The sequence below is a fragment of the Sinocyclocheilus grahami genome, unplaced genomic scaffold (genome assembly GCF_001515645.1).
Source record: "Sinocyclocheilus grahami isolate Dianchi unplaced genomic scaffold, SAMN03320097.WGS_v1.1 scaffold20.1, whole genome shotgun sequence".
Classification (NCBI taxonomy): domain Eukaryota; kingdom Metazoa; phylum Chordata; class Actinopteri; order Cypriniformes; family Cyprinidae; genus Sinocyclocheilus; species Sinocyclocheilus grahami.
Genome location: NW_015505199.1, coordinates 1,414,572 through 1,427,543, shown reverse-complemented (window position 1 = coordinate 1,427,543; position 12,972 = coordinate 1,414,572). Strand labels below are relative to the sequence as shown.

Sequence of the window (12,972 nt, the reverse complement as noted above, 5' to 3'; positions counted from 1 at the left end):
TATTTTGTGTGATTTCTATAAACTTTCTATAACATTTCTGTGACTATAAAATCAATCAGACAACTGTATTAATAAAATCATAGCCATAGATAACTGTCTAGAGAATTGTAATTTATAAATAAAACAACTGAATTACAATTGATTTATTTACTTTTATTTTATTTGGATTAAAGCTCTATTTTGACCGGGGTTTTGGGATGTGCACGTTTTTTGTTGTTTTTTTTTGTCCTCAAGATATTTCACGGTCACTGGTGATTTTCTGTAATTAGTATGTACTACATGTAGTGCCTTCGAATGGCCTTCGCTGTCTTTTCCATATTACAGTGGAGTGGCTAGACAGAGAAGAATCTCTAAATAAAACGCCTCTTCCGGTTCAGTCTGTAAACAGTAGTGATGAGAAGTCCGGCTCTTTTCAAAGAATCGGCTCTTTTGGCTCGGCTCCCCTAGAAGAGCCGGCTCTTACGACTCACAAATGGCTCTTCGTTTAGTATCACTCGGAGCCTTCTATTTGAGCCCAATTTAGCAATTGTAAATGGTTTGTGTGTTGGTAAGCAATTTTTTATTCAGTGTTTTCATAAAAGCCTTATTTTTATGCATTTATTTCGTTACAAAAAAAATCACAGCAAACAAATCAAATAAATAAAGGCAAAAGTATTAACATAAAGACACTTTAGTCTTTAGTGCAGGTTGGCATTCAGAAATATCAGATGCCTCAGCTTGGATGTGCTGATGCGATTTCTCCTCTCTGTGATTATTTGTCCTGTTTTTGAGAAGACGAACATCTTCCTACCTTAACCAATGCGCTTGCGTTTAAATCGGGCTCCCCCATCTCTCTCTGTCGTTCTGTGTACCTGGCCTGTGTATTTTTTTTTTGTAACGAAAAAATGCATAATGAAAACACCGAATAAAAAAATTGCTTACCAACACACAAACCATTCACAATTGCTAAACTGTGTTAAAATAGGAGGCTCCGGCTGAAGATTCGGCTCTCCCCGAACGGAGTCGGCTCTTCTCGTTCGTTACAAAGAATCGGCTCTTAGAGCCGACTCGTTCGCGAACGACACATCACTAGTAAACAGTGAGCTCATCCCAAATCTTGAGCCGTCTCTCCCTGGTAGAATCTCCCAGCATGTGCGGCGTGGCGTCTCCACAGAAATGACCGTGAAAGCAAAGGTTTTTTCCCCCGTGTCCTTATGATCCGCCCGTTCTTTGACATAATGATGAGTAGCTATGGATCTTTGAGTTAGCCTAGAGCATGCTAGCATGCTAATTAGCCTGTAAAAGGGGCAAACGAGCAGCTGCCTGGTGCAAGCTGCTATAAAGGGATTTTCACCGGGTTTTCTGCTTTGAGAATAATGGAAGGAGTGCTTTACAAATGGACAAACTATATGACAGGTAAGCGTGAACGGCACTGACATGTAGACACTTAAACTGCAGTAGGACAGCACTGCAAGTATGCACAAGATGTATTAAGCCTGTGTCGTTATGTCTGTATAAAAAATAGAGCTGCTGATGCATGCACCTTTGTTGTTTTGTGTTGTAATGCTTTTTGCATTGCTTCTTTTTTTAAATGCTGTGTGCTTTCAATGTTTTACAATGTCAAAATTCCATGTTAAGCAATAGAGTAATAGGCTATATCCTGTCAAACTTCCCAACTTGTCATCATATGATGTTATGATACCTGATAGTATGCAGAGTTGTAACAAATCTAGTCGTAAACCTCACATTTATAATCGCTTTTTGGATGTGTTTTGTCATCTGATAATACTTTATTTTATGATAGGATGGCAGCCAAGGTGGTTTGTGCTGGACAATGGCATTATTTCATACTATGATTCGCAAGATGATGTGTGCAAAGGTAGCAAAGGCAGTATTAAGATGTCAGTATGTGAAATTAAAGGTGAGATTATCGTATATCTTATCGGTAAAATCTTCCTTCTATCCTGACGTGAAGTTATACTGTTTATTCTTATGTAATTTTTGACTTCCTCACGTTTGCTCCAGTTCACCCAACTGACAGCACGCGGCTGGAGCTGATCATACCAGGGGAGCAGCATTTTTACGTGAAGGCAGTGAATGCAGCGGAGAGGCAGAAGTGGCTGGTGGCTCTTGGAAGCTCCAAAGCTGGACTCATTGACACTAGAACCAAAAAAGAGTGGGGTGGGCTTCTCCTAACATTTTCTTCTCTTTTTATATCTTTGGCCTTTTATTATTCTCTGTTGCCTTCTCATCTAAATTCTCCCCTCGATAAAAATTAGTCTTCCAGCGATAATCTAACGTTAGTTGTTGACACATTTGTGTGCGACCGTGCGGAGTGACATGGCGGAAGGCGGACGTGAAACTGAGGAGGAGTTTATCAAATGAGGCGCTGCATTTACAATCTGGAACTGGTTTGGTCAGGGCTGTGCAATGAATAAATGCCCCTTTAGCGGTTTAAAAAAAGCGACAAGCGACAAATCTAGTGACTTCTTCGACCCTTATTTATTTAGACTAGCCGGTGTAGTGCTGCACTAGCGCGCTCATACCTCTCTCTCTGTGCCTGCTCTGTTCTGTTCTGTTCGGTGAGCGCTGAGAGGAGCTGCGATTTCAGTTAAAGGGGTCATATGATGCGATTTCAAGTTTTCCTTTCTCTTTGGAGTGTTACAAGCAGTTTTCGGCTAATCACAGTGCACTGGGTCAGCTGGCCAATCAGAGCAGACTGCGCTTGACAGGAGGAGGGACTTTGTAGAAAACGAAGCGTTTGAGAGAGGCGGGGCATAGAGGACCTACAATAATGTACAGTATTTGAAAAATAATGTGTTTTTTGAACATTAAAGCATGTCAACATATTCTGTTACACCAAATAATGATCTTTAAAAAAGCATCACATGACCCCTTTAAAATATCTATTCTGTTGCTTCTTCTAACTGTAATTTTACCTGCAAATATTGCTGAAATCACAGCACAGGTATTGTCTTTATCTAATGTGTAATTGATTTCATCAGACGGCGGCTCGATTATAAATTAATATAATATATATAGATTTTTGTGCAGCAGATTAACATCTTGAAAGGGAGTGCTAGTTATGTATGGTTGTGTATGTTTTAATGGACCGCATTTCCGTCACTATTTATGTTCATCCCGTTGTTTGACAACAGAAACTGAAAAATATATATCAATGAAAAAAGTTTTATTGAGAATTTGGTAGGGCTGTGAATCTTTGGGTAGACAGCAAATCGATTCGATTCACGATTCAAAAGTTTTCGATTCGATTCAAGAACGAATTTTTGCAAATTCAGAACGATTCAATTCGATTCGATTCACAATTAAATTCGATTAACGATTCGATTCTGCATTCTTTAAGTGCATTCACAGGATTATTTAAATGCTTCCTCTAAATTCTTTAAATGCTTAGTCAGGGGAAAGCAGCCTTTATTGTTAGAGAACCATAGGTTAGAGAAAAAAAACACTTTTGTCCATTGTTAGATCCTAGTTTAATGATGCTATGGCATGACATGGCATATGTAGACATTTATGTAAGCCAATATTTTAAAAAAGAGCTTTAAAAGTATTATGTATAGGCTAACATTTTATCACACCAGGGGCGTAGCCATTTCAGAAGTGATAGAAATGTCAAATACAATAATTTTATGTAGGCCTATGCATGTATGTATTATTATTATTTATTTTTACAAGGAATTATTTTCTCATCTCTTACTTTGAATTTGCTATAAGAAATCAAATACACTGCTGGACAATAATCAATTATTTGTAATCTATACTTTTTTCCTAATGGCAATTTTATGATTGTTTCATATACTACAAACAATTATTTAAATTTTCTGCACAGATATATAGTTTCTGTACTGTAATAAATGATATGTCAATTAGCACTGCATAATTCATAAATTTAATTAATTTATTGTGTTTATTGTCTTAACGTTTCACCAGTTCATTCTGCTTTTTATTCAGCTTAGCTGCAGTGATAGATGCCTTTGTCCATATTAGGTATTTCCTGGCACGTCTTAAGTTCTTTGAACGCGAGATCACTTTCAGTGAGAAAACTTCTTTATCTCATTTTCATAAAATAAAATGCTATAGTATTTAACTTTTCCTCTCCATCGGCGAATGATGATTCTGAAAGAAAACGCGTCTATTTGAAAATTTCAGAGATGTGAGCTCCAGGGCGTCAGCGGACGTTCAGCTCTCATGAACCTGCCGAGAGCAGCCTCACCTCGGCCAGATCTTCTGGAATTTGCCACTGGCTCTGATGCCTCTATAGTGGTTAATAGGGCTGTGAATCTTTGGGTAGACGGCGAATCAATTAATTTTTATGATTGTTTTATATACTACAAACAATTATTTAAATTTTCTGCACAGATATATAGTTTCTGTACTGTAATAAATGATATGTCAATTAGCACTGCATAATTCATAAATTTAATTAATTTATTGTGTTTATTGTCTTAACGTTTCACCAGTTCATTCTGCTTTTTATTCAGCTTAGCTGCAGTGATAGATGCCTTTGTCCATATTAGGTATTTCCTGGCACGTCTTAAGTTCTTTGAACGCGAGATCACTTTCAGTGAGAAAACTTCTTTATCTCATTTTCATAAAATAAAATGCTATAGTATTTAACTTTTCCTCTCCATCGGCGAATGATGATTCTGAAAGAAAACGCGCCCGATGTCTGTTAACAACCAACGCTACTTATTTCATGCATCTGATTATCAGATAAACCTCGCGCTCTTATTTCAAGGTTGTTGTTAATGCTGTGGTTATTTTAACAGTTTCCTTCGTACATTAGGTTGAAGGACATTGTTAAAACACATTTATCATTCAATGGAACTGCGTATGCTTTAGACACTTAATTTTTTTCTCCGTTCATGCAATAAATGCGCAGCCTTCGACTGCTCAGGTAATGTCGTCGGTATGACCGAGAGCCATTGAAAAACGACAGAAAAGTAAAACTACTTCACTTTAGCATTACTGGCCACGAGTACTAAGGAGAGATCACACATCAGCTGCTCAAAAAATGTGTCAGTAAGACGAACTGAAGGTGAGAAGGCGAGCGCAATCCTGTGACAGTCACAGGCAGTAAATAGTGGAGCCCGTGAAGGAGAGATGCGAGGCACGAACACTGTTCAAGGTCTCTGTTAATTCGTGCTTGTAGTAATTTACTGTGTATATATTTTGAAAGCATTGAATCGCTATAGAAATCGCGATTCATTCGATTCTTAGCATTTTAAATCGATTACTCTCCGAAATCGACGATTCAAAAATCCATGTTTCAAGATCGATGCATCTGCATCGTCAGGGTTTGTAATCGATGCATCGAGAAAACGAATGTGAATTAAAATATAGTATGGGAGCACAGAGGGGCAAACAAATGTAAAAGGCTATACGATGCGCTGATGTCGTAAATACACAAATGAGCATAGTATGACATCATACAGCGATATTTAGCGACTTTTCAAGCGGCCTTTAGTAACTTTCCACTGAAAGGAGTTGGCAACCGTGACAGCAGCTGCATATTTCTTTACAAAGACAACTATAAATTTGTTTTAGAAGTTGGTCAGTTATAAACTTTAAAGGGATTCGTATATATTGTTGGCTACACAACAAAAACTGCTCTGGTCATGTCGTTTCAGTCACACTTGATATAGAACGTGCGGTTTTGTTTTTTATAATACACCATACTTTCACCCAAACCTAATAATTAAAACGTTTAAATGGGTAAATCTTCTGTACATATTTTTGATTCTTCATTTTCTTTTCTTAATTACTCCAATTCTTGTTAAAACACCCTAGACATGCTTATTCTGTGCCTTTTTAGCACTTTTTGTTAAATCATATTTATCCATCAAAAGTGTGCTGTCACTTTAATTGAGGATGAGCGTCACAGCAAAAATAGACTCTGCGCCGAAACCATAGATTCAGCGCTGCTCCCGCGACGCTCCTGCTCCCAGTGTGAATGCACTCATTTGTTATAGTGATGTCCGGTTCGTGAACGATTCGTTCTTTTGAACCAGTTCTTTTTAGTCAACCGGTGGAACCAGTTCACAAAATCGAACTGAATCGTTCAAAATGGTTCACGTCTCGAGTCAGCACTGATCAACAATTTTCTAAAGTTTCACTTTCGGACATGCCTGACAGTCCCTAAGACTCTAAATAAACCAATATCCCGGCGTATATGTTGTTACTCCTGTAACTCCCAATAGCACTGAAACATGCTTTGATCACAGTAATAAATTAATAAATTAATCTATTCAGCTTTGATCACAGGATTAAATTACATTTCAAATAGAAAGCAGTTAAATAATAAAAATATTTCACAATATTACTGCTATTGCTGTATTTTGGATCAAATAAATGTAGACTTGGTGAGCAGAAGAGAATTCTTCAAAAAACATTAAAAATCTTCCTGTTCAAAAACTTTTGACTGGTAGTGTGTGTGTGTGTGTGTGTGTGTATGTGTGTATATATATACTATATATATATATATACACACACACACACACACAGAGTGTATTAAAGTCCAGTGGGAAATTCACATCACAGACAAAAGGCTTTCATATACCGAATTCATGTTTCCTAGTTGTGCATCAGTAATTTTGACTCCTGAGCAATATCAAGTCCCATTAACTGTTGCATTTCCTCTCCTAATGGGTTTTTGCAGATTTAACAGAAACCACAGAATCACTGAAAACCAAGATGTCAGAGCTGCGCCTGTACTGTGACTTACTAATGCAGCAAGTGCACACTATTCAGGAGTCAGTGGAACAGGAAGGAGAGTCGACGGTGGCCATCACTGAGGTTAGACACCTCACTCAGCTGTTTTTCATTCAAACCACAGTAATCATTGCTATTATTGCAGATACGTGGGTGTGATATAAAAAGGTTATCATCATAGAAATCAACTCTTTCAAACTGATTTTTCATATTTTCTGCTGTTTTTTCCTAGACGAGGAACGAGGCGTCCTCATTACTGAGTGCCACCTGTGAAACCTTCATCAAAACACTGGAAGAATGTATGAAAATTGCCAATTCCAAGTTCAAGACTGATATGTTACAATCCAGTCAATCTGATTCCATAATGTCCCCTGTGTCCCCCTCTCCCGTCCAAATGTCTCGGGTAAAGACACAAGCACAAATCACATACAATTTTGCCTTAATTGTACCAAGATAAAGTTCCTATTTCTAATTGTTGGTATGACAATTTTTATGGCAAGTTATTCAGGTAAATTTTACGAAGACATGCCCAAGTCATGTATGACCCTGAAATCAGTAGAAAAAAATAAAACAAATTACATAAAGGATATGTAGCTTGTTTTTGACTCTGTCATGACAATTAAATTAATGAATCAAATATTTAAGTACATTTTTACCCCAAATTCATTATCTCAGATAATTAAATAATAATAAAAAAAAAAACATCTTTTTTTTTCACATTATTGTAATCAGAATATTTTTTACATCACAGTAATGAGATCTTGGGGGAAATATCCCCAAAAAACTAAATAGGCTTCTTTTTCTGTATCCATAATGTATTGTGATTTATTTTTTGATTTTGGGAAGAAATATGACTTGGACATATTCTTTGTTCATTCACTTAGTCGTAAGATGTATGACCGTGTTATTTCAGTATTTATTTACAGTACTATTATAGTTTTTATCAATATTTTGAATTAGCTTTTATTTTTATATTTATTTATATATTTTTATAATTAATTTTTATTTCAGTTTTAGTAATTTTGGTACTTCATTTTAAATGTACTTTATTTCAATTAATTGCCAAGGCAGTGTTTCTAAATTTTGTTTTTAATCTGTTAATTACGTTTTATTTTTATTTCAATTAATGGAAATCATTTTAATAGATTTAGTTTTCATTAACAATAACACCACTGGTCTGTCACGTGATTTTAAGTCTAACCTTCTTTTTTTTTTTTGGCTCATTGTGTAGATGAAGCGTTCAATCAGCCATCCTGGCACCTACAATTTTGAAAGGTACAAAATGTTTACACAACACATAGACTTCTTGTTTTTGGTGCAGACAGATTATGCTGTAATTTTATGTTTTCCTTCAAGGTCGAGCTTGCCAAAAGAGTGCATGGTGTTGCAGAAGTCCACCCAGAGGCGGACGCGGACATGCTCCGATACAGAAGCTCACAGCGACAGAGGGCCTGAGGAGATGGAGCGTGAGTCACACACACACACACACACACACTTAAACCTGACGCTGTGCCCACACACAGATTAAATTCAATTCTTGAATGACCTAAAAGCTTAGTTTGCACCTATTGTTGTTGGTTGAGCAGTCACTGAATCTAGAAGGAATAAATATTGTTGAATAAAAAAGTGATCAATGCACCTCTTGTTTTTTTCACAGGCTTGATGTTCCACAGAGCCAACGTTAACGGTGACTCCAATCCAAGTATCCCAGAAGAGGTTGGAACAAGCACAAAGTTCCTGTTGGAAACTGACACTCCGGAATCTGACCTTTCCCTCTGAAATACGCAAGACGGCTTATGAGATGGGGAATAAAAGCAAAACTTGTACTGCTATGCAGTCAAAGATTGCAGCATTATATACAGTAGATGTATTTTACAAACTATTGTTGCATTTCCTGATGAAGAAGAATTCGGTGGCACTTTATAAAAACAGATGATGAAGAAAACAGTAGTCTGATTTGAATGTTTATACTCTTCTAGGTATTTTAAGATATTTGTTTGCCTTAATGCTAAAATGTTTTTCCTTTTTTTGTGATAAATAATTATTGCTGTATCCCTTCAGTGAAGAGTTGAAGTTTGTACTGGATTTCTAATGTGTTGTGCAATTGCCTTTGTTAAATGGAAACCTTGATGAAAAGGTTTTTGTTGCTGTGCCAAGGGGTTGTGCATATGTGCTGACATTAACTTTTGACAGTTTGGTTTTTTATTCACTCGGCATGCAATGTTGTCCATTAGTTCATGATGCAGAATACATTTATTTATTTTTGTATGTTACTAGAGTTTCCCCCTAAAAATTGCTCTTACCTTAATTCTTCGCATGGAGGAATTAGATCCATTAATTATTGTAATGTTTGGAAAACAAGATTAAAAAGCTATAGCAAGAATATAATTTCTTTTATCTCCAAAAATCTAAGTGGGTTTCATAAGTACAAGGGTGGTTTTTTTAAATATAATTTTCTGTAGTCATGTTTGATCAAACAAGAGTCACAGAGAGAATCAATAATACAAATGAAACATGTTCATGCAGTCCTTGTCAATTTGTTTTACTCACCCAATGTTGTTTACTGCTTTATGATGCAAAGTACATTTTGTTGTTATTATATATAACTAGATTTTCCCCCAGAAAGTTGTTTTTGCATTGATCTGATCCATTCATAAAAAAAGTAAAAACTAGTGAGAATATTCTTTTATTTCTAGTAGGTTTATTTATTTTTTTATTTTTTTTAAATATCCACTATAATCATGTTTCCCTCAAACACAGGCAAAGGGAGAATTATTAATGCATATGAAACATTTTCATGCAGTCCATATTTTTATTTGAGAGAAAAACAGATTGTGTAATGTTGAATCACTTTGAATAATTAGTTCCCATGTTATCTAACAGGTCGCAGATGACCACAAACAAATATTTCATTGCTATACAGCAACCATATGTTTATCTACCTCTGGTCATCTGTGTTTGCCATCTGATCTCCACATGAAAACAGCCCATGATAATTGATTAATTTCTCCAGAGGGAGATTAGCTTTCTCAGTGGGTTGGTTCTACTGCCGGCCATCAGCAGCAGGTGTAAATGAAGCCGGGCTGCACGAGGAGCACTGGGAATCAGCAGAGATTTGCCTTTCCCAGATGACAAATCTGTGTCCACAAAGAAGAAATCCCCTACTGTTTCTTGGAGAGCTGGGAAAAACAGTCATTATACACTGCACAGAGCACGCGGTACTTAGATTTCGGCTGTTGATTTGTTGTACTGACCCTCTGAACGGCAGGCTTGAAGTTCAATCTTAAAACTTGTTTTAATTCAGTGATGTTGGGCTAAAGTATTGAGCAGAACCTGGTACTAATGCTGTCTGAATGAAGACCATTGTGTAGCTTTTGCCTGGACAGAGAGATGGAGATGGTGATGGATTTTTCTGGTTCTCAACCTCTTCCTCCTTTTTCTCTTCCTCTTTCTGCCCACCATTTGTGTCTTCTGGACTTACTTCTGTGCAAATGATAGTTTGAGCAAAATCATAGTAAAAAACACTGATTAAATATTAAGCACCACAACATCAATATTGATACTAATAAGATCTCAAAATATTAGAATGATTGCTGAAGGATCATATTACACTGAAGGCTGGAGTAATCACTTCTGACAATTCAGCTTTGCCATCCCAGCAATAAAATACATTTGAAAATATATATGAAAATAGAAAAGTTATTTTAAATTGTAAAAATATTGCACAATATATTACTGTATTTTTCTGTATTTAAGTAAATGCAGCCTTGATGAGCACAAAAGGTAAAAAGATCAAACAAATCTATTACAGAGTTAGAAAAATTACATTTATCAGTTTTGACATAGAGTTTCCTCACCCTTCTGGGCATCTGTCACGTCTCGCCATCAACCAAGCCCATGATCTGTTCATCGCTCTTTTGGAGGTTCTTCAGCGGGAAGTATGTTCTCATCAGGCCTTTGCCTTTCACCTCGATCTCTCCCCTCTCAGCAATCAAAGATTCCTTTATCCTTTAACACACTGTGGGCAGGAAGTGATGAGTTCGGTTTCAGCTCAAGAATTTCAGTGGCTTCACCCACAGAACTTATCATAACCCCACATGTTTCTTATGCTCACCAAGACTGCATTTAATTGATCAAAAACACAGTTAAAATAGTAATATTGTGAAATATTATTATAATTTAAAATGAACGTTTTCTATTTGAATATATTTAAAATTGCTATTTATTCCTGTGATGCAAAGCTGAATTTTCAGCATCATTACTCAGTGTCACATGATCCTTCAGAAATCATTCTAATATGTTGATTTGGACAATTTCAAGAACAATTCTTATTATTTTCAGTGTTGAAAACATCATGGAAACCATGAAACATTTTTCAGGATTCTTTGATGAATAAAAAGTTCAAAGGAATGCCATTTATGTGAAACAAAAATCTTTTGTAAGATTATAAATGTCTTTACTGTCACTTTTGATCAATGCATCCTATACACAAATCTTTTGTTAGATTATAAATGTCTTTACTGTCACTTTTGATCAATGCATCCTATACACAAATCTTTTGTTAGATTATAAATGTCTTTACTGTCACTTTTGATCAATGCATCCTATACAAAAGTACACATTTAGCCCATGTGACAAAACCATTTAAAAACTAATATTTACCTGTATGTGAAGGGGCTCAGGTGTATGAGATCAGGAACTCCGTGGCTCTCCATCCGAGAGGCTGTATTAACCGTGTCTCCAAACAAGCAGTAGTGTGGCATCGTCTCACCTACAACACCAGCCAAAACTGGACAGGTATGCAGACTCTGATCTAGATTGATAAGATACAATAAGATACAAGAGCACACAAAGCTTATTGCCACCCGCTCTGCATGAGTGTCTGTAGGAACACCACCAACCATCATGTAAGCATCAGCTATAGTTTCCACCTGTTGTGAGACAATATAATTTGAATTTAGAAAATTATATACAAATTTGTTATATACAAATAACATACAAATCTGTAATTTACATATATATAGATATCATGATGACTTTGTATATGAATATAAAATATTATATAACAATATCATATTAAATTATGTTAAATGTTATAAAAGAATATATGAATTTAATATATAATCAAGTAAAACCAAGAAGCTTATTAATAAAAATAGTCTACAGTTGGAACACTGTCCTACACACCTTATCGACATTGTGGATGTTTGTAAGCCAATCAAATCTGGAGTGCATGGTATTGAGCATATTGACTATTTAAATGGGTTCGCAGGCTGCACAGATGTTAGTGAATGTGACCACATCACTGAAAAGGGTGGTGCACACTTTGAACTCACCTGAAAGATTAACAGAAAGAGTCTGATCCATGAAAGCATGAAAAATGACAAGTATAACAATGTTCTAGGTTCATTACCTGCCTCTACTCTTTTGCCCTCTTTAAGCTGGTTGGCAATGTGTGTCGGCAGCATGGCATAAAGCAACTTTTCTGATTTCTGCTTCTCGATCTCTAAGTTGCGTGAGAGGATTCTCAACTCCTCCTTCTTCCTTTCTAGCTGATTCGACAGCTCAATCTCTGCCAACTTCTGTTGGTTGAGCAGGATCAGATCTCGCGTGGTGTTGTGCTGGGCGATGTCGGCCAGATGGAGACCCCTCTCCTCCAGTTCCTGGAGGCTTCGTAGCTTAGGAGAGCACAGATAGATCATGCAGTTGAGTGGCTCCATCCACATCATCTGTCCTAAAACACACACACACACACACACACACACACACAAACAAATGATATGAGATATAAAACACAGATATACACAAAATTGCTGAAATTAAATGACTTCTTTTACAAAAGAAATTTTTCAACATTTTGGAATCAACACAAAAAGAAACCAGAATGCACCCATGCAGATAATTGCAAAACGGCATAAATATCACGTGTATTAAATATGATACATATAAGGATAAAATACCTCTCAGTTTGAGCATGGACTGGTTTTGATGGATCTCTGGTAACATTTCCCTCCTGGTTTTCAGCACAAACTGGCTGTTGATGAACTTCTTGAGGCTCTGGATGTTGAAGATGACCTCTGGGTGAACAATGGTGAAGTACTCATCCAGACGGATACCTGCCGTCTGCAGTCCGGGAACAAACTTCTGAATGTTGACGCCTGTTTGCTTCACCAGCAGCTAAAAATACAAGAAATTGTTAAAAAGGTTCAAAATGACTCAATATCTTTTAATGTACTTTAACATTTGACTTTTTTTTTTTTT

General features: G+C 36.4%; 1 protein-coding gene and 1 pseudogene across 2 annotated transcripts; one reads left to right on the top strand and one right to left on the bottom strand.

Moving 5' to 3' along the window:
* The first annotated feature begins 1,068 nt into the window (after nucleotides 1-1,068).
* Nucleotides 1,069-9,204, top strand: LOC107556426 (pleckstrin homology domain-containing family A member 3-like). Of its 2 annotated transcripts, XM_016239545.1 has the most exons (8): nucleotides 1,069-1,395; nucleotides 1,784-1,900; nucleotides 2,005-2,160; nucleotides 6,659-6,795; nucleotides 6,944-7,114; nucleotides 7,943-7,986; nucleotides 8,068-8,177; nucleotides 8,369-9,204. In XM_016239545.1, exons 1-8 carry the CDS (start codon nucleotides 1,356-1,358, stop codon nucleotides 8,488-8,490), a joined length of 897 nt encoding a protein of 298 aa, XP_016095031.1. In that variant the 5' UTR covers nucleotides 1,069-1,355; the 3' UTR covers nucleotides 8,491-9,204. The 2 variants fall into 2 exon arrangements, with proteins under 2 accessions (XP_016095031.1, XP_016095039.1); XM_016239553.1 differs by lacking the exon at nucleotides 7,943-7,986 and having other exon boundaries at nucleotides 8,369-8,448.
* A 1,379-nt stretch (nucleotides 9,205-10,583) lies between these two features.
* LOC107556243 (guanylate cyclase soluble subunit beta-2-like) overlaps nucleotides 10,584-12,972 on the bottom strand; it is a 2,820-nt pseudogene continuing 431 nt past the window's right edge.

Bases quoted from the DNA above. Each gene is read 5' to 3' on its own strand.
- LOC107556426 (XM_016239545.1), top strand. From the start codon at position 1,356: ATGGAAGGAGTGCTTTACAAATGGACAAACTATATGACAG. The intron at 1,396-1,783 runs GTAAGCGTGAAC...ATTTTATGATAG, and splicing joins ATGGACAAACTATATGACAG to GATGGCAGCCAAGGTGGTTT. The intron at 7,115-7,942 runs GTAAAGACACAA...CTCATTGTGTAG, and splicing joins CTCCCGTCCAAATGTCTCGG to ATGAAGCGTTCAATCAGCCA.